At 39.0% G+C, this 21,360-nt stretch overlaps 1 protein-coding gene across 1 annotated transcript; it reads right to left on the bottom strand.

Annotated features, from left to right (window-relative positions):
- Nucleotides 1–494: 494 nt before the first annotated feature.
- ano9b (anoctamin 9b) lies at nt 495–19,541 on the bottom strand. The gene is made up of 24 exons (XM_072671648.1): nt 19,266–19,541; nt 15,684–15,755; nt 14,199–14,336; nt 13,505–13,644; nt 13,327–13,376; nt 12,293–12,351; nt 11,952–12,037; nt 11,238–11,372; nt 9,174–9,267; nt 8,673–8,733; nt 8,494–8,576; nt 7,988–8,092; nt 7,145–7,309; nt 7,005–7,041; nt 6,635–6,746; nt 5,989–6,046; nt 5,783–5,880; nt 5,348–5,544; nt 4,990–5,142; nt 4,730–4,877; nt 4,352–4,459; nt 3,554–3,647; nt 2,943–3,055; nt 495–2,858 (listed from the first exon to the last, which is right to left on the bottom strand). The coding sequence occupies exons 1-24, from the start codon at nt 19,284–19,286 to the stop codon at nt 2,816–2,818; spliced, it is 2,370 nt and encodes a 789-aa protein (XP_072527749.1). The 5' UTR covers nt 19,287–19,541; the 3' UTR covers nt 495–2,815.
- Nucleotides 19,542–21,360: the final 1,819 nt, after the last annotated feature.

Genomic DNA, 21,360 nt, shown 5'->3' with positions numbered 1-21,360 from the left:
TGTTAAAGTGACAGTAGTGAAAATCTCTTCTGCTATATGCAGCATTATCAGCTATGCATTTAAGAAACATTTAGTGCTTGCTTGGCATGGACTAGACTAGCTTTTCTCACAGCCAGAGACATAGAGCCTACATGGTGACTAAAATACCTCATAAGATTATGTTATTAAAAATAACTCACTATGCAATTACAGTCATTAGGCCGCTGGATTAACTTTTGGTAGATCAAAAGAACCAAGATGTACTTGGCTGCCAAAGTGACACAGATTTGGACTTTACTAACCTTTAATAACCCTTGAGTGATGCAAGCTTGTGAAAATCATTTTGTTGCACCTTTTGTTCTAAAGGGAACATAGTTTCGACTGACAAAGGAGTACCGCACAATCCTGCAGTAACCATGGAATTTCAACAGCAGGATACAAATATTTAGTGCCTGTTTGGGAAAAACACTGTGCATGCAGAAATGCAATAACACTGACACCTTGTGGAGGCTGGAGAGGGAAGGAGTTGATAGCTTTATTGTGCAAATCCAGTGATGTAAACTCTTCTAGTACACAGTTCTGCACCTGCATGTACAAAGCTGGAGGACCATATCAAAAACATTTTAGAAACTTAAAGCTATGTAAAGCAAGCAACTTAGTTGCAGGTAAACACATTAGCAAGGTAAACTTGATTTGTGCATTGCAATAAGCATCAGGAAAGTCTCTTTCTCAGGTTGAAGTGTGGACTGAGATGTAACCAATAAGTATTAATACACTACATGTATTAATACATTACTGCACTGCTTAAATACAAAGACATAATATAAGCACAATATTCTGTGCATGTGCAGAAAAGCTTGAATAAATGAGTGGACAAACATATAGACATAGAACAAGTACTGAGCTTACAGACCGGTGTGCTGACTGGAATAATTAAGCAATTAGCATACAATCCGGTTTCTGTGAAAATGCAAAGACAGGTCCAGGTGATCTCAATTTGTTATAAGGAGAAAAAGATCTTCTGATAAAGGGGGTTTATTATTGGGGTATATTGGGGTTCTAGTTTCAATTAGAACAGTGACTAAAGAGATGGCCGATGCGGATCAATAGGAAAGACAGTGTATAGAGTACATTCGTTGGGTGTCACACATGCATTAGTATGATATGTAAGGGGCAGCCATGGCCTAAAGGTTAGAGGGCCGGCCTTGGAACCGGAAGGTTCCTCAACATTCTTGTGCTGCCCATTGTTTACTGCCTACTGCTGTGGGTTTGTGTACTTCCTGCCCTTCTTCACTAGTGTGTGTGTTAAATGGGGAGGTTATAAGCCCTTATACCCTGTATGTACAGCAGTTCTTCTTCTTCTAAGAACTTTATTTCCTACATAAATCCGTCTCATAGGTCCCAAAATAGAATATGAAATTAATTTATATATATATAATTAATCATAATTATATATAGTGTGTGTGTTTGTGTACAAGTGATATTATGGAAGGAAACATCTGAAACAGCTAAATCTCATCACTTAAATAGTAAAGAAGCTTGCTCTAGAAAACCTTTAAAGCCTTAAGACATCTTAAGACAAGCTTAAAAAAATCTGAATGCTTTACATTCACTCACAGCTCACATGCAGAGCTCACATGCAGAGCTGCATGGATCCCGGTCAATGCACCGGCAAGGAAGCTTAACGAGTTCACATTTTCACAGTTCTTGTAACACAACCACACAACACAACCATCATTTAATTCCACTTGAACAGACCAAATCTGTCCCCTCAGCTGAACAAGATAAAATAAGACACGTCTGGAGTAAATGGCAAAGTGAGTAATGCTCCAGTAAGGCACATAAAGCATGAGGGAGGAAGAACCCAGTTTCTATTGGCCACTGGCAGCTGGCAGCTGAGCCTTTCTTACGGCCACCACTGCCTTCAAGAGGAGGCAATCTGCACAGCATCCAACACTACAGTGTACCAGAGTTCTTCACACCTTATTCCTGTCCCGTAGCAGACAAGCTTTACCTGTGGTAACAAGATTCTCATCTGCACCTTAAACAATGTGGCAGTTTTCCCTTTGAACAAGTAATGACACCAAAGCACCAAAGCATCTGCATTTGCTCACAGTGAAGAAAGACAACTGTTTAGAACATGTACAGTATTTCCATATAAAAGATCTGTGAGAGGCATAAAAACAACCGGTAAGGAAGATTATTTAAAGAGAATGAAAGTGATGTGCTTTAGAAACCATTGCTTTAAAATCAGGGTTAGCAGGGAGCAAGCTATGCTAATATCCCATAAAAAACACCTCCACAAGCTACAGTTGGGCACAAGGAGCCACAGTGCTCCCAAGTTCTATTAAGTGCCCATGTAAAAAAAATCCTTATACAAATCCTCTACACACTTAAATATGGAATTTTTCTGCACATTGTAGAGCACAAATATCATCCTACTTATTTCACATATTGGGAGAAATATTTAATTACATGTCACATTTTGTGTTTTATTTTTTCCCCAATATGTAAAGTGAAAACAGTAATTGTGCTTTAAAATGTTCACCAGCTTAGAATACGATTGTATTTTGCAAGTACCTGAAAAAACACATTTAAACTGTCCATTTATATAGTTCATAAATATTTTTCCCTTTGTTTTAAACCAGACTTCAGACTGAATATGTAAAATATGTAAAACACATCAATATACAATATAAACATACAATATAAGTATGGCAAAACGTTTCCAACGTGCAGTGAAGCTGAAAAAATGGCTTAAACACCGTCTCTGCTCATGTATAGTCCTTTTCAAAGCTTCAGTTTGAGAAGAGCGGTCAAATTAGTCCTTCATTGATTAAACATCTGTAGACCTGCTGTCATATCTCAGACTCATTTCCCTAAAACAACAAAAAGGAGAACAAAAGGTCAATTTAGAGACAGACACATAAGCCCTACATAAGAATTCAGTTTGAGTTATTTACCACAGTTCATCTTTCAGCCGGGACAGTTTGTCATGTAGCCTACTGTTCTTCACTCGTAACGGGTTATCCGGCACAAACCAGGCGACAATGAACTTACATATCACCACAACATGCTGTAGAAGAGACAGAGGACAATGTCCTTAAACATGTAAGACATGAACTACTTTCATGAATAAAAGCTAGCTGGGTACAAATTGCATAATCCCATTCACAAATAATACTAACTGCCCCCCACTGGCAAAAAGGGTTCTATGCAGTTCTGCAAAAGTATGATATTTCACTACCTGGTTTTATACAAATTTTAAAAATTAAAAATATGTATTAGATTTCTAGGCCTTCGTCCGATAAAAGAAAACTCCAGAAATTGTGATTGGATTATTAAGTGCATGTAAACACACTCAATATAATGTAAATCTGGCAGTTATTTCTGTCAAAAGTGTAAAACATCAAAAATTCAGATGCAAGGTGTTTACTTGACATTGAAGATATGTTCCTAATAACTTGCCTGTTTAAATGAAAGGTTCTAAAAAATAGAATAAAAAATCAGAACTGAGGAATCACTAAAAACGGTCATATAAAAATACTGTAATTTTTACGCCTAACTGACATACCTCAAACAAGATAACGAAGGCAAAGCGAGCTGCTAGTATGAGCCAGTACTGGGAGGTGAAACTGTGGTCCTCCTCGTTGCGGTAGTCTTTGTAGCTGGAGAATGATAAATACTTATTTACACAGCATGTACTAGATTCAGCTCCACTATATCATTATATTATTACCCTTATAACAGAACACTTCAATATTTTCCAACCTAATACGCTGTTATCTGTTGGCCCTTTACAATAAACATTGATACAATTCCCTGTGTTCCCCTACACGTAAAGCAACACTATGTAGCATTTTTAAACTAATGTCTTAAAATGAGCTTTAAAATCATTGAGATGCTCCACTGATCTGTAATAGATTAAATAGCATCCCTATCATTGCTACTCCAGGCTTGACAAGCAAAGAATCGCACTAGGTAATTCTGGTAAAGAGAGCGCAACACTGTGAAATAGTAATACTGAAGTCATTTGTGCAAAATCCCCAAACATTACTCTACCACCTTAATGTACATGTTTCTTTCACTTTCAATACTTGTTTTGTATCTCTCAGCTTGTGCAGAAATGTGCGTACTTTAGAAATGGGTAAAAGTATAAATTACACTTCCCGACAGGAGGGGGGACACAACTGGTTTAGCTGTATGGGACAGCTGGACTGAGGGATGTCCATTAAGCATGCTCAATAGAACATTAGGACAACAAATATTACTTTCTATCTTTACTATCTTCATAACCAAAAACGTTTTATTTAAAATAAATATTAAAATATTAAAGCGAATCTTCCTTTCAACAGCTGACACAGAAACTCACCTGCATTGAGTGGCATTGAGCATCTGGTGAGACTTAAAGTCTTGCTGTACATTTTTATCCGACATGTATGCAGTGGTGAGGGTATAGCCAATGTAGCCTGTCATACACCTGATAGACACAGTTAATTTACTCAGCAGCTTTCTTAACAACTTGACAGACAACAACAATGGTTACCTAATAAAAACCTTTATACACCTTTAGACATTTGAGAACCTTTCATTAAAAAAAACATTTAATTAAATTTAACATACTTTAACATATCATAGACATACATGCAGTTCAGGAGAAATCTTTATGTATTTAAGGAAATATTCTAAAGAATGCCAGTAAATGCCAGCAAAGGCAAAAGCATAAATGCATCAATAAATGAGTACTGACTGAATGTCTGTGGCTGTCCCATTGGCACATGGTCCATAACGGTAGCGGTAGACCAGACGAGGAACGAATTCAGAGGAAATTCCGATCACTAGCCCATTAGCAATGACTGCCATCACCCCAATCACCTCTAACACTTTAGTCCAGACACCTGAGCACACACAGATACATTATATATACACATGCAATACATACAAACATACCTACTTATGTAAGAATGAACTCTTACTATTACACATTCTTTACTGCTGATCATGACTTACCAATATCATTGGTTTTCTTTGGCACTAAACGACGCTCCAGGCGCAGCATCTTGATGGCATCCAGACGGATCTCAAATATGTTATTAATAAGGGCCAATAACGGAGCCAGGGGAAAAGCTGCCACAAAGATGGTGGTGAAACTGAACTGCATTACTGCAGAGAGGAGAGAAAGCATTATCAGTGCAAAGCAGAGCTTTGCCTAATTAACACAGACCACACTGCAAAATGGAGAATGTGCAAACCATGGCTGAATTAGTGATTTTTAGAAGTTGAAGATGGCCTCTATGTTTGTGGGTTCCCGGAGACATAAAGAAAACTAGGGACACAGAATGTGTGTTTGCTTATTAAACACACCCACCCATTTCCAAGAACTCATTAAACAGGCTGAAGGCATTGACAGTATTGAGGTGGTAGTTCCTCAGCCAGTCACGGAGATTGCAGATGTCACATGGCTCAACGTCAGCACCTTCTTCTCGACACGCTTTCCGGTAGCAGTTCCCACACTTCCTGAGCTGCTTCTTAAACACTGTTCTCTTCAGACAGAGCTTAAGCCACCTAGTAAAAAAAGTAAAAAGCAGGGGCATTAATGATAAACAATCAAGTTTATGCTTATGGGAATGGAAAACATTATTACAAGAAGTAATAATGATCAATTCCATTATCTTCATAGAACTTTTGAAAATGATAAGAAATATTGTACTGTTTTGCAAAACACATTAATGGGTACAGAATGGTAAGTTAGTGCATGTGTCCAGGAATGCAATTTCAGTTCATAGTAAAATAATGCACTTACGGCCCAGCAAACTCAAATATGTTGCTCAGGGTTTGTTTGAGGACCAGAATGATGGCCATTTGGATGAAGAGATCAGTAAGGCAGCCGCTGGGATGGCACTTAAACACAACAGATAAATTAAATTTGTACTAAATACACAACTAGGAGACTTTCAAAGCCTGTAAAATAATGCTTAAAGTAACTGCTAAATAGTCTGTAAAATGTACCTCCTCCAGTCTCCAAATCCCTGCTATTCGTACATAGTTTCCTGGGTAGCCATTAATCCTGAAATTGAAGTGGTCAGTTAGCATAATTTGTCCCACAGACCACAGACAAATCATATACTGCTAGGAGTTTTTAAAAAAAATAATCTTGGTGCTGATTCACTTGCACTGATCATGGAACGCTTGAACGCTTTGACCAGTCTATCATAACTGATTAGATAAATATGTAATAAAGTATATGATAATTTTTTGGCCCATGATTTATCATTATCCTGTTGCAGATACCACCCTCTCATCAGCTTCAGCCTTTTCACAAATAGTTTTACATTCTGGATTTGCTGGTATTTTTATGGAACCCAGTCTTATCTCCAACTCATGCAATAATGCTAACCCTACTCTCGGCAACACAAAAAACGAATCATGATAAATCTACCTCCATGCTTCACATTCACGCTATTTAAAAGAATCTGAATTAAACCGAGTATAATAAAACGGTAGTGAAACTCATTCAAAATTTTGACATTTTTCTAAAGATTCAGAATCAACTAGTTTCCTGGTCAGATTTTACACTACTGCACATACAGTTTCAGAGAACTGGTCATGCACTAAGAAATCTAATAGTATTGGAATGAAATGAGACACTGCTTACCTGCCCAGAAAGAATGCCACATAGATGAGCGAGGAAAAAAGGGTGAAGAACTGGAAGGTAAACATCTTCACAGTAAAGCTTCTCTCTGTGGCTGCAAATGAGCGAGTCTTTTCTGTAGGATCACAGCATACCATATGTGATGTAGTATGTACAAAAGCATACTGGATACATAAGGACTATTCAACAAAGCTCAGGGTTACACAATGTTCATACAATGTACAGAGAGACAGTGACATTTTATTAAGCAAACCTGCTCATCTGCTACCTGAGAACTGGCCAGGACTATAAACAACATTCCACTGAATAATACAGGACAGGTGGAGTAGTTTAATTGCAATGCACAAGCTTTTCCTTCACCCTTTGTACTTACCGATTGAACACAACTTCATGGCCACAAATCTGTTAACCTGCAAAGGTTAAAAATTAAATATTAAGTTAATTATATTTGCTTTTAAAATCCATATAGAAAAATGATGACTAATGGCAAATCTAGTACCAGATTTTTCTTACCCTAGTCATAACCTGCATGGTAATGTAGTGCAGCACTGCCCCCAGCATTACTGCAAGTACACTGGCATGGTCATTCAGGAAATTCCACGAACTGTCAGACATAAGCATTGCAGACACAACCCGGCAGATGACCAGTGCATGCGTCAGGCCTATGATCACCACCAGCTGGACATAGTAAATAGGGGAAGACATGATAAGTGTATGTCTATACGTTTTTTTTTTTTACATTTTTGTACAAAAGGTAGTTCAAAAGAACTAGTTACAATGATTGAAACAAAATACATGATTGAAACAAAATGTCAAAATAACATTAACAAAAACAATTATGTAGTAATTGAACAATCAAGCAAAGGGAACAGAGCAAGTGCTAAAAAGGAGCTGAAGGAGTCTAGGAGAACAGATCTGAAACTAACAAACATTTACAAACCTGATACATTTAATAAATAGTGCAGAACAACTAATAAAAAAGGCGTAAAAAAATTACAAAAAATTAAGGCGTACAGGTTGCAGGGTCACTGATTTATTAGCCTCTATTCATCAGTGAAACACCCACATATGCACCTTAAATCTGGCAGTTGTCATTTATGTTGTGTTTATATTTCATGATGAATGGACTAAAATAACAAGGAATCTTTTTACATTGACAGCTTCCTTCTCATGTAAAGTTGACATTATGGAGATACAAGGGTTTTGTATTTACTGGTAATAATTCATCCAACTGTTTTACATGCACTTAAATTATCCCCCCAAAAAAACCTTTGTCTACGCAATTGACCTCTAGTCGTAGCATGCAATTAGCATGCATTCTCAAACATTCTCATTATGACTAATTCATCCTCTTACCACCAGCGTGACCAGCAGGAGTACGACAATGCTGCGCAGGTATGAGTGTTCATACTCTTTGGGTTTACAATGTGGATCATTCACAATCTCCAGGATAAGTTCCTCCTGTGAACACAACACAACTCTGATCAGATGCAGTGGAACTTTTTTCACAAACCAGATACTTGGATAGCATTAGCTGCCAATAATCAAGTATAGGTTTTACCAACAAAGAAAACGGAAAATATTAAACAAAAAAACATTCACACTTTATGGTGTCTTGCATGTAACACACGCTTCTCAAGTTATATATGTGAGGGGAATCAGAATACTGCACATTCTAGCACTAGCACTGAACACCAAATGGTGAGTGCTAGTCCTACTCAGTCCCTGCTCAAGTACATCCTGATAATTACGATGACAACAGTGAAATCACTGATGCAAAGCCTTTCAGTGTTACGGCAATCAAAATATTAACTTGGAGCAATTAGGCAAATTGGAGCAAATGGGTTGAACTGTTACACCACCTCATCCTCATTCCAGTCGAAAACATTCCACTGGGAGACGTGCAGTGATAGATGCCTCTTCCACAGCTCCAGGAACAGCGTGGCTGTTTTAAAACATCACAAAACACCATCACCCATCATTTATGGTCTGTCAATATGGTTTACAGTGCATGGAAAAGCAGGTGTGAAGTATCACCTACCCCACACAGCCATGAACATCGCAAAGGCCACAGTCCCTTCATTGTCAAACAGGTGGCTCACCTACATGATAAGAGAGATACTGCATACAGACTTTCAGTGCTCTTTGAACATACAGGAGACGTTTATACAGCAATAAGTCATAGCAGGCTTTTCACGGGTAATGGGTTATAGGGCCATGCACAGTACTATAGCACAGCCATGAGTGGTTTATTGCTTTAAGGAAACATTAATAAAGTGCACTATCAGGAAACAGACCAATGTTTAATAATTTATTATTAAAAATAAACACAGAAAACAGTTCTTCAGCTAAGCAAATTAGCTTGTTGCTAAGCAACAAAATGGCCAAAGCTTATTCCCTAAACAGCACAGTTTTTTTAATAACTTGCAATGCAATAATACAGAATTCCACTGATGTGTGCAGCAAAATGCATGTGTATCTCCATACTTTTATACTTAGAAAGAAAGTCAGTTTCATAATGCAGGTTATAAGGTTCTCCTACCTTAGCGTAACCACAAGTATCAGAGAGATTCCATATTTGGCACCTTTTGTCACATGTTGGGCACATTGTGATGTTGGAATTACAGACTTCTTTTCTGCATAACACACACACACACACACACACACAAATATATGAAGATACTTTTGGTTCTACTAAATGTTACACTTCTACAAAAATGGATTTATGGAAACAGAAACGGTTCTTCTATGGCATCACTGTGTGGCATTTATATTTTTAAAAGTCACCAGATCCACCAATTACAATAAGAACATCTTAAGATGTCTTAGTTTTGTCTAAGGAAAATTAGTCAGATCTTAATATTGTTAATGGTTCAAATCAACATCAGAAATGAACTTTTCTGAACCCAAATGAGAACAGCATGATGTCTCTGTTTACTCCGATAGGCTGCTGCAAGATCTCTGACATGTAGAAGAGAACTATTTAAGAAATGAGGAGATCTTACACTTTGTAAATCTTATTCAGCTAAGACTGAAATGAGATCAGTCAGATCAAAAAAAGATTAAGCTACCTGTAAAACATTATTATGATTAAAGTGAGAAACCCAGGGGTTGTTTCTCAGGAGCTAAATTTCAGAAACAAACAAGTCTCAAACAAGATTTAACTAGGTCTAGGAGACATAAATGAGACTATGAGATGAATTAGATATTTCTTTTCTCTGGGTACTTATACAGTACTTACTGTAATTCAGGCTGCCTTTAACAATTGACAAGTATTTTTCTAATTGTTTGACCCATCTTTCCCCCCCATGTCTGGGTATCTATAATTTAAATTCTACATTTGTGTCCAGGACCATCAACAATCAAAAGACTTTTACTGATAACCATAAGTCCTCAGAACATTGTAGATAGAACAGTGATCCATGTCCCCTATACGTTCAAATATTTGTGGACACCCCTTCTAAGGAATGCATTCAGCTACTTTAAGTTGCTCACACAGATGTGCATATGCACACACACAGCTTGTTCAGTCCCTGTAGAGTAGTACTACCAATAGAATAGGATTCTCTGGAGAAGATAAACATGCCTATTAGCACCACACCTAATGCCAGGTGTGGGCTAATGCCCACACCTGGCTATTAGCCCAGTTCTATGGTCGCCTTATTGTATTGTGTTTAGTAATGTCTAAAGCTTAGAGGTTTCTTTTGAATTATTAGTCTATTCTAACTAGCTAAGGCTTTTCTTGAGTAAATAGCAAAGCACTTTGTAAGTCGCTCTGGATAAGAGCGTCTGCTAAATGCCGTAAATGTAAATGTAAATGTAATGCCAGCATTGATCTGTGGAGTAGTGGAACTATGGTCTCTGGAATGATGGTGCTCCATCCAATACATTTTGGATGAGCTGAAGAGTTGAGGAGTTTGGGATGAGTGGTGATCATATAACATCCTGACCTCACTGACGCTCTTGTTGCTGAATGCAATCAAATCCTCAGACCAATGCTCCAAAATCTAGTAAAAAGTCTTCCCTGGACAGTAGAGAGAGTTACTCCAACAAAAGCAGAATTAACTCCTTTAATAACCTTGATATTAGAAGAAACAATGAATGAGCAGGTGTCCCAATACTTTTGTCCATGTACATAGTGTATGTACCAAACATTGTTATAATTGTAACACTTCTGATCATATGATTGATCCATAGAGTTTATCATACTATAGGGCTGCAAATGAAAACTAACGTATACGTTGAGACCAAAGCATTTCATAAAACAAGGTGATTCACTGAGTGGTCTGCACACAGCAGGCATGCCGTTTTCCCCTGTGTTGTGCTGGCGCTGCATTGCTGTAACCGATAATGTTCCATTATATCAAATCCTACATCTGTTGAGGTTTTGTGGTTGCAGTGTTCCATTATCATTTCTAATCGCCTCTGCGAGGATACAGATACAGACACACAGACAGAGACAGACACACATACACAGAAACACAGACACACACAGAGACACACACACACACACACAGACAGAGACACACACACACAGACAGAGACACACACAGACAGAGACACACACAGACACACACACATCGATACAATCATTTGGGTCACTCACATCAGGGGATTGGTGTTGAAGAAAGCCAAGCCATAAAGAAACACAATTACACCGATTATGGCTGCAGGGATCAGCAAGCGTGTGTACCAGCCCAGCCACAGAAAATATAACGCCACTTTTTCACCAAAGTAGTCCCTGTAACAACATATGTATAGAGTCAGCAAGACCACACAACATGCACAGGGCAATAACAACATACCGTTATCAGCCATAACAATAAAACCACCTGCCTAATAAAATGTTGGGCAAAAAACCCAAAAACATCTGATTCTGTGGAGGCATGAACTCTACAAAACATAGCCAGCATTACCATGGTCAGCAATTTGTGCTATAATAGATTATCCGTGGAACTGGAACAAACAGGCTAGCTTTCACTCCCTACATGCATTAAGAAGCCTTGGGCACTCGTTAAACTATTGCAGCTTCACCGGTTGTCCTTCTTAGGGGCACTTTTGGTAGGTACTGACCACTGTATACTACAGGAAACACATCACTGCATCAAGAACTGACTGTTCATTTGCCGCCTAATATATCCAACCTCTTGACAGGTTCCATTGTAATGAGAACATCCATGCTTTACATGTTATAGTGGATTGACGCAAGTTTAACATATTCCTTCACCTTTCCCCAAAGTATTTAACTGGATGTATTCTATGAAAAAGGGGGCGGAGAGATTGGGGAGGTTACCAAGGTGGGCAACAGACCAGACCTTACCTTATATCATCCACAGGCTGATTAATGAGATGTCTTATGGCCCCCCAGTTGGCCCACTTCTTCTTCAGATACCTCTGCTGCTTCTTCTGAAACACAAATAAATCAATATATTTCAATAAACTACATCAAAAAAGGCTTTTGTAGGTGCAGACAAAGAGAACAACGGCTAAATGTTGGCCTGTATGAGGACCAGTCAGTGTCAAATTGAATGATAACGTGCAGCAATCGGGCATGTTTGGATATTAAAATAAACCCATGTAGACCTCTAGGGCCATAGATCATAGCAAACTAATTAAGATAAAAAAAGAACAATTAAGAAAGCAAGTAAAGGAAATATTTACCTCATGAAGACAGAACAATGCTTCAAATGCATTTTGCCTCACAAGGTCCCTCAGGCCCTCTGTGGATATTTAGAAGAGAGAGAAAACACTTGTTAACATAAAGCCCTACACAGAATAAATATTTAAATGACAAAGAATTACAGAAGTCAATCAATCTTTACTCTGAAAACTCCTGATGCCACAATGAAAAATTGGACACTCTATTTATTACATCTACATTTGAACATTTGTAAGATATAAACAATTAACACCCCAATCCAGCACATGCAAGTCATGTCTCACACTATATGTGACCATTATTGAACAACACAGATATTCATCATTCTTCTTCATTCAAATTTTGCTCTCATTATTGGGAGGTATTTCATGGGCTTAGTGTATAATTCTTTCTCCCCCCTCACAATTTTGTCCCCAATTAACCCACCCACTCACTCACTCACTCACTCATTGTGTTAGCGTCTTAGTCTGCTGAGCCACTCTGAGCTCCCTGCTTTGTGTACCATTATACATGCATGTTAGATAGCACTCTCCAATGCAGTCAGCAAAAACAATTGAATAGCTTTGGCACTCTATTGGAGGGACAGAACACCTTACCAGATCATACCACCACCACAAGGTGTATTGAAGCTGTTCCAGCAGCTCTTGTTAGCACAATACCTTAATAACCTTAATAAAACACTGTTTTTTGCTTTGTCACCAATCTGTATATAGTATTTCATCGCTGTTATTTATTATGTATTTCCATTGTGTTTCCTTGATGAATCTTCTTGATGAATATTACTTGGATGAAATGCTCTTTGAATCAACTAATAACTATGCTTAAAACCTGTAGTGATTACTCAGCAGGCACTGACTATAGTCTTAAGTACATTATACAGCAACAAGGACATGCATCTAGCATCTATTTGTTTTCAAGTGAAAGATAACTACAATAAGAGAGAGAACTGAGGCTGTGTATCAAATAGGGAACTTAAGCTGTACCAAAATACCAAAGGAAAAAGATATTGGTGTCAAGTGGTGTAAAGTTCACTCACCTCCTGTGCCAATAAATGTATGGTGCAAGATGAAATGGACCACCCTGATCCTGCAAAAAGTGGGATGAATATGATCATTCTATAGTTCAGCCACAGCATGCTTGTAATGTAGAAGTGTTTAAAGCTTCAAATGGGCACAGGGAAAGCACCAAAACTCCATACAGATCTATTTGCTTACCTAATGGTATTTGGGACATAATCTTTCTGTTTGCAGACCCAGTTGCAAGAATCAGACACCTTCAGCAGATACTTGTACTTGTCAAAGATTTCCTCAGGTGCACGGACACCGTAGAACACCTTGTTCTCATGGATGATTTGCTGATATAAATAGAATGCATAATAAGAATATGTTTTTTGATCATAGATGGCACACAGTTTTGCATGTTAACTGTTCTGGTGTAGGAATACCATATATCCTTTCAAAAGATCTTTTTAGGAACATCAATAAAACCACTATGTAAGGCCTATGTAGAAGAAAAACCTTGTATCACCATTCCAAGACTTGGAATAAGACTGTTGTACACTGAAATCAACTCAAAGTTAAGGTTTTTCCTTTTCCTGTAAATATTTTTGAGATACAGAATGTTAATTCGATATATTGTGTATAAAATCAATCACCTAGCCATGCAGTCTGCTTTTATACACATTAGTGATAGAACGATTGGTTCCAAAAAACGTAGGGTCAGCTCGTCCAACATCTCCAACTCCATATTAATGCCATGGATTTAGAATGACATGTCATAAAAGCTCCTGTAGGTGCCCCAATACTTTTGTCCATATATTGTGTTCGTGTGTATGTATGTATATATTAATTCATTTATTACATACACCACACCAGTGCCTTCATGGTATTTCGGTGGAGGAGTACTCACTGTAACTTTCAGGTTCTTTGACCTCAGCTGATTGATATAGGCCTCCTGCTTCTTAAATGTCTGATCTCCCTCATCCTCAATTATATGCGCAACCAGGATGCAGTCGAATGATCGAACAACAGGCTTATTAGAGGTGCTCTGTGCAAAAACAACAGGGACAGCATCTCATTCAAGCTTTGTGGATCCACACTGTACATTTCTTAAAGAACATACAAACAGCGAAAGGCATACATGATGATAACAAAATCACATTAAATTAAATAACAAATTAAATTAAAAAATATGTTGGCATCAGATCTATGTTTACATTTGAACAATATTTAATAAACAATATATTGAACAATAAACCTCTGTTTTGTATTTGTTTTATTATGGAAGAGCCAAATGTTTAAGCAATACTAGATCACTCCAGGAAATATCAGCATTACAAATAAATGTCTCGATTCCATATAATGCTAATCGCAGTGGATTATTTAGTCCCATTTTCTACATATTATAAACATTTGTGTGTCAACATTGGCCTAGAATTCCCTAAGAGTGGCTGTAATGAAAGTAGAGGAAGTAGTAACAGTGGAACGTTCAGTACATGGCAGTCTTATGACTATCCTGTGATTTTGCAGCAGTGTTAAAGACATGCAGGCCTAATTGAGTGCTTACATTTGCTTTGCATTAACAATCTTTCTATTTTCTTTTTAGAGAATTTTTGTTCTCCAACTTTAATTCTGCTTTTTATGTGTGTGTGAATTTTGATGAGCACCGCTGACCATGGTTAAAGGGTAATTATGTTCATAGGTAGTGAAGATGTGGACTACACTACATCTGTACCCCAACAAGACAGCAGGCAGAATGCAAAATTCTGGCAATTTATGGCAGTGACAGCTTGGGACGTATCATGACATTGGGATCATCAGAATAAGCAGATCATTATTTGTACACAGCAAATTTGCCAGTGTTCAATCAAAATTGTTAATTGAACAGTGCCAAATTTTAACACTGCGTAGGTGCATCTACATTGTGCTTAGATCTGATTAATAACTGAATTTTTTTCGGAATTTATGACTATATAGACTGTAAAATAAAGGTACACATACTAGGTTATTTTCTACATGTAGATACGTGTGTTGGCATCAGCATTGACATAATCAAATATGTACATGATCAATCAGCATATATATTCATAATATCTACATGGTTGTATCCCCACTAATTACACTATTAAACTGAAAATTGTACAAGCATGATATTAGCGTTAGTCTAGGCTTCTTGAGCGCTCACTCTACTTATGGGCCCTGGATATTCATTTCCACTGCTCCCCAAGGTGACACCCCCTGTGCTTTTTTGTGTTGACGAGCTTGAGGAACATAATACTAACATGATTCCCTTTTCTATGGAAAAATAGACATGACTACTTTTTGGGGCACCTGAGAGAGTGCATGTTCATACACACAAAGAAACACTAGTTCTGTATAGCAGCTGGTTTCTTACCGTGGCTGATAGCAAGGCCTCTCTGCCGTTATCCAGGCTCTCCTTACTTCTTGCCCGCAGTTCCAATTCATCCTACAGAACGTTAGCACCAACATAGAAGCCAGTTAAAAATGGTGTTTGTTTGTAATTATGTTTGGGTAGAAGTCATAAAGACTCTCTATTTTACATTGCATAAACATCTGATGGCAAATAAATTAAAAGAGCGTTTGAAGGGCAGATCTTTCAAGGTGTCTCATTATTTATGAGAAATAAGGGTTTCCTTATGATTATGTTCAAGCACCACTTCACCTGCAGATACATCAGACAGGCTGCGTTTTTATTTCCAACTACACAGTTCTTGTGTATAATACTCTATACAATACAGCGTGGCTTCAGTGGCTATGCTAATCAGACTTAACACCTTTAAGGTGTACGTTAATGCCTCACTCTCCATCAGAAGACCATAAAACTGCTTTTGCATAAGTTCTTGCTGATCCGGTCTCAGGCAAGAGTAATGCAAGTCTGCTTTCATCTACAGGACAAAACACACATAGCATGAACAGCCACGTGAACTGTGAGTGAATGGAAAAATCTACTTCTTTAAACCAGATAAGGGTGAAATAAGAAGTGCTGTACGCAAATCGAGAGTGTTTCATGCAAACACACATGCGATATGTGTGTAAATTGTTCTCTACCTACCTTAGATAGGCAAATGCTTAGCTTAGCTTGGCTAACCGAGAGACACTTGCTATTATGTGACAGTTGTAAACTGATATGCCAGCAGTTTCTGCGTCCGTTTTGTGTGGGCTGTCTGAATAACTAGGTGTGGCTCTTGTCAGGTTCTTTGATATTAAGATGAGCATGTTAACACATCCAACTGATCAGTCAGTGGAAACAGTTGAACTTAAGTGTGCTAAATTAATCAATGACAGCAATGCTAAGGTGCTAACTTTTTCCTGTGCACTAAATCATCAGAGACAGTAATGTGGGAAGGGATGAACGATATGAGTGACTGTGCTCTCACTGGTCTAACGAAGACACAAGCCCAGACTTGATTCTGTTATAGGGAATCCCCTGAGGCATGCTGATTGCCGGTAAAAGCATGTGTTTGAGTTTGCTTGTGTTTGTGTGCTGTGTGTGTATATGTGTGTGACAGAGAGAGAAGCGGGGGGGGGGGGGGGGGGGAAGAGAGAGAGAGAGAAATGAGAAACAGACAGAGGAGGGCGGGGTGGGCTGAGAGACAGAGAGAGAGTGCTGTGTGTATATGTGTGTGACAGAGAGAGAAGGGGGGGTGAGAGATGAGAGGGAGAGTTAGATAGAGAGAGTTAGATAGACAGAAATAATGAGAGAGCGAGAGAGAGAGAGAGAGAGAGAGAGAGAGAGAGAGAGAGAGAGAGAGGGAAAAAATAAAGGAGAGTGAAATGAGAGAGAGAGCGCAAGACAGAGAGAGAGAGAGAGAGAGAGAGAGAGAGAGAGAGAGAGAGGGAAAAAATAAAAGAGAGTGAAATGAGAGAGTGGGTAAGACAGACAGAGAGAGAGAGAGAGAGAGAGCGCAAGACAGAGAGAGAGAGAGAGAGAGAGAGAGAGAGAGAGAGGCAGAAGAGAAAGTCTAATTGGCAGAAAATCTCTCTTCTTCATTACGAAACCACTTAACAGAAACTCCTTCTGCAGCAAAGTCATCTAAACACAACCAGTCTAACCAGCACTGAATCAGTCCTCATCCACCTCGCTCTTTAATTCCGTTCTTCACCTCAGTAGCGATACTACCCCAGTCCTAAAGAGAGCGGAGGCACCTCCAGCCTATTTCCACACAGTACTTATGTTTAAGGCCAAAACACATTCACAAGTTACCCAACATACAGTCAGGTGAGCATATTGCTGATTCAGTAAGTGCTCTAGTGTGGTCACAGTAGCCTACTGGCCTAATTAAAACGGCACTGACAGGTCTCAATACACAATCATGAACTATGAGCTTTTTTAACCGCATTGCTCCGGAACTTTCACTTAATTACAGACAGGGCATAACATTTAGCATAACATTTAATGAGACAAGGTAATGAGACCTAGGCTCTACACAATAACATACATTCAAGACATCAACACTACATGTCCAAAAGCATCCAGACTCAACACATCCATGTTCCTCTACTTTAAGGTGCACAGATAATAGGCTCCAACAGCTTGGATCCCTTGTGCTAGTCAAATGGGTTTTCCGAGAGCAGTTGCTCATTAGCCACCGCCTCCATTCATGAGCAATGGAATAGCAATTTCTGGAAAGATGGACCACCATCAACATTTGGGATGAGGTGGAATGGCATTTGTGATCTAGAAGTAATCATCCAAACTTGATCCACCTGATCTTACTACTGTTGTTGGGGCTAAAAGCAAGCAATCACATCGCAATGCTCTGACATATAGTTTAAAGTCCTGCCTGGAAGTAGGAGTATAGGATGAGCAGGTATGTGTGTTTTTGGACATAGGCAGATGCCCGGTACTACTACTGCTAATAATAATAATAATACAAATATTACGACTACTTCTTTTCATAATCATTATTATTGTTAATATCATTATTAATAATAACAATAATAACAGTAGCAGTATTAATAGCAGCACTAACGATAATACAAATAAGGTAAAGGTGCACAGCGAAATGCGTCATCCGCATTTAACCCATCTGTGGTAGTGAACACACACTCACACACACTAGTGAACTAGGGGCAGTGAGTACACACAGACACACACACACACACACACACACACAGAGCGGTGGGCAGCCAACTCCAGCACCCGGGGAGCAGAGAGGGTAAAGGGCCTTGCTCAAGGGCCGAACAGTTGCAGCTTGCCAAGCCCGGGAATCAAACCCACAACCCTGTTATTGATAACCCAGCACTCTAACTGCTGAGCCACCACTGCCCAAATAATACTACTTGTTATAATACTAATAATAACAATAACAACAACAATAATAACTTTTTATATTAATTATATTGTATCATATTATCACCCCTCCACACAAACACACACACACACACATATATATATATATATATATATATATATATATATATATATATATAGAATAGAATAATATATGTGTGTGTGTGTGTGTGTGAGAGATGCAGTGATAAATAACCAATATAGCCAATATAGGTATGTTGGCATAAGGTCATCATCAGATAACAACACAAGGTCACACCTGAAGAAAACACTTCATCCTCATGGCTAGAAGAAAATGTTCATACACACTAGGTGATCTCGCAGCTCTGAGAGAAGTGTCCCCAAAGGAACTGAAGGCATTTGATCATTTGACACCACATGAAAACGACACGCTTGTGTGCAATCTTCCAGTGAAACGGCCGGTTCAGCCACCTGGCGCCTCTTTACCTCTCTCTCTCTCTCTCTCTCTCTCTCTCGAGCCCAGCTGCGGGTATCAGCCCAAACCAGGGGTCACAGATATAGCCTTCACAGCTGATATCGACCATCCATCATTCTTTACAGAAACGCAGGCTACTGCCCCCGCTGTCTTTACCTTACAGCTTACAGGTGTATCAGGAAACACAGCAGAAAACAAGCCCGTCTCGCGCGCGTTCTCTCTCTTACCTCTCGCTCTTTGAAGTACATGGTGAGCTAGAGCGGTACAGGGGTAGATGGGTTAGCTCCAGTCCAGGCGTGACGGTCGGACACTGAGACGCTGGGTTCAGTTGGACGCTCTTCTCGACATGGCCGGTCAGAGCACACGCACACACACACAGAGCACGAAACTGCGGCGAACTGAGGTGTATCCAAACAGGTTGAGGAGACGATCACTTCCGTGTCTCCCTGCGGGACTCCGGTGCGCAGAGGAATGCAAACGCCTACCTGTTGCTGAAACGGAGCGATGTCGTGAGTCAGTTGTTCTTTTGAACCGACTCTTTCCAATACCTACAACGAGCGAACCGATTCACAAGTCTAAATGAGTTGAACTGAACCTGTTGGCAGGCATTTCCAGCAGAGTGTTTCCCCTGCTGTAACACTCCCACTTCAACTCAGGAAGGGCTGAGTGCCCTAAAAGCCTTTAGAGAGTAAATTAAACCCACTGTATTCTGTATTTGATTATTATTATATTATATCTACTTTGTTTGGTAATAAAAATGCATACAATTTGTTACAATTGTTTATACAACAAAATAAGAAACAATTGCATCAGAGCAAACTTGACTCATTTGATTGGATAGCTGTGTTATCATTAACTATTAGCATTTTCTCCCAATAAAATAGAAAACTAGATGACTGGGTGCCTTCCTGTCTGAGTAGACAGCATGTCTTACATTTTAGAGCCAACAGCTCCTTACTATGTCTGCAAATATGCCATGTTTACAGGATCAGAATAAAAAAATACAGTAAATATTTAGGTGTAATGATTAGTGGAATAGAGTAAAAACGCTCTGAGACTGAACCTTATAATAAACCTACAATAAAAAGTCATGCTTGGGATTTTAGCTATATTGCTATATCGAGCTATATTGATTCTTATGAAATGGTGTCAGATCAACTGATTGGGTCCGAAAGCAGTTTCTCTGCAAACATGCCCAACATGCGCTCCATCTCCATCTGTAACACACACACACACACAAACACACGAACGCTTAACAAATATATTACTAGAGAAATTATTATTAGAGAAAGACAGCCATTATGCTCCTTCCATATGGCATCACTATGGTTAAACATCAAAAATAAAAATATTATCAAGCACAAATACGTATAATATTTTAATTTAGTGTTTAGTGATTAGTGTTATAAGTGAAATGGATTTTGGACGTTAAAGAAGATAAAGGGGCAAAATCTGCATACCTGTGGGTTTAAAAACACTTGGCTGGATGAGCGTGTCTCTTTCTCATTTCTGTACCCATAGCCAAAAGTGATGCAGTCCATGGCATGTCTGTTAGTTGTCTTCTTGCCACACATTGCTAATTTCTCTAGCTTATCGAAAAATAACCTTTTTGGATATAACCCTTAGGTCAAAAACAAATGTGACACTGTGTAAACATTACAGTACTGTTGTATAGTAGAAAAACAACAACACTGTAGCCAACACAAACACACACATATACCTCTACATACTTCACCTGACACTTGTTTTGCTGTCTGGTACACCACTTAGTTGAAGGGCACTGGCCAGCCATTCACCTCCTGGTTGCTGGGAACCGTCCGGAACACCAGCTCAGCTGCTTGGTGTTGACCGGCATATGATTGAACATCCAACAGCTGCTTGGTGTGCCAGCTGCTGTAGGATGTTCCAGATCATATGCTGGATCACCCAGCAAAACCTAAAGCAGCTTTAAGATGTGTCAGTTGGTGTCTGCTTTAGGATGTGCAGAAGGGTGTGCTGGCTTCTTTGGGATGTGCTAGTGTTCCAACTGCTTTAAGATGTGGTAGTGGCTGTGCCAGATGCTTTAGGTTGGTTCATGTGCTGACTGCTGTAAGATGTGCCCGTTGGTGTGGCAGCTGCTGTTAAATGTGCCTGTTGGTGTTCCAGCAGCTTTAAGATATGCAGGTTGGATCCCAGCTGCTTTAGGATGTGTTTTTTTGGTGTGCCGGATACTTTTAAAAGTGCCAGGTGGTGCACATGCTACTTTAGGATGTGCCTGTTAGTGTGCCAGATACTTTAGCATGTGTCAGATGGTGTGTCTGCAGCTTTGAGGTGTGCAGGTTG

Source organism: Salminus brasiliensis, chromosome 25 (genome assembly GCF_030463535.1).
Source record: "Salminus brasiliensis chromosome 25, fSalBra1.hap2, whole genome shotgun sequence".
Classification (NCBI taxonomy): domain Eukaryota; kingdom Metazoa; phylum Chordata; class Actinopteri; order Characiformes; family Bryconidae; genus Salminus; species Salminus brasiliensis.
Note: the sequence above shows the minus strand (reverse complement) of the source record. Positions and strands in the feature narration are given on the sequence as shown.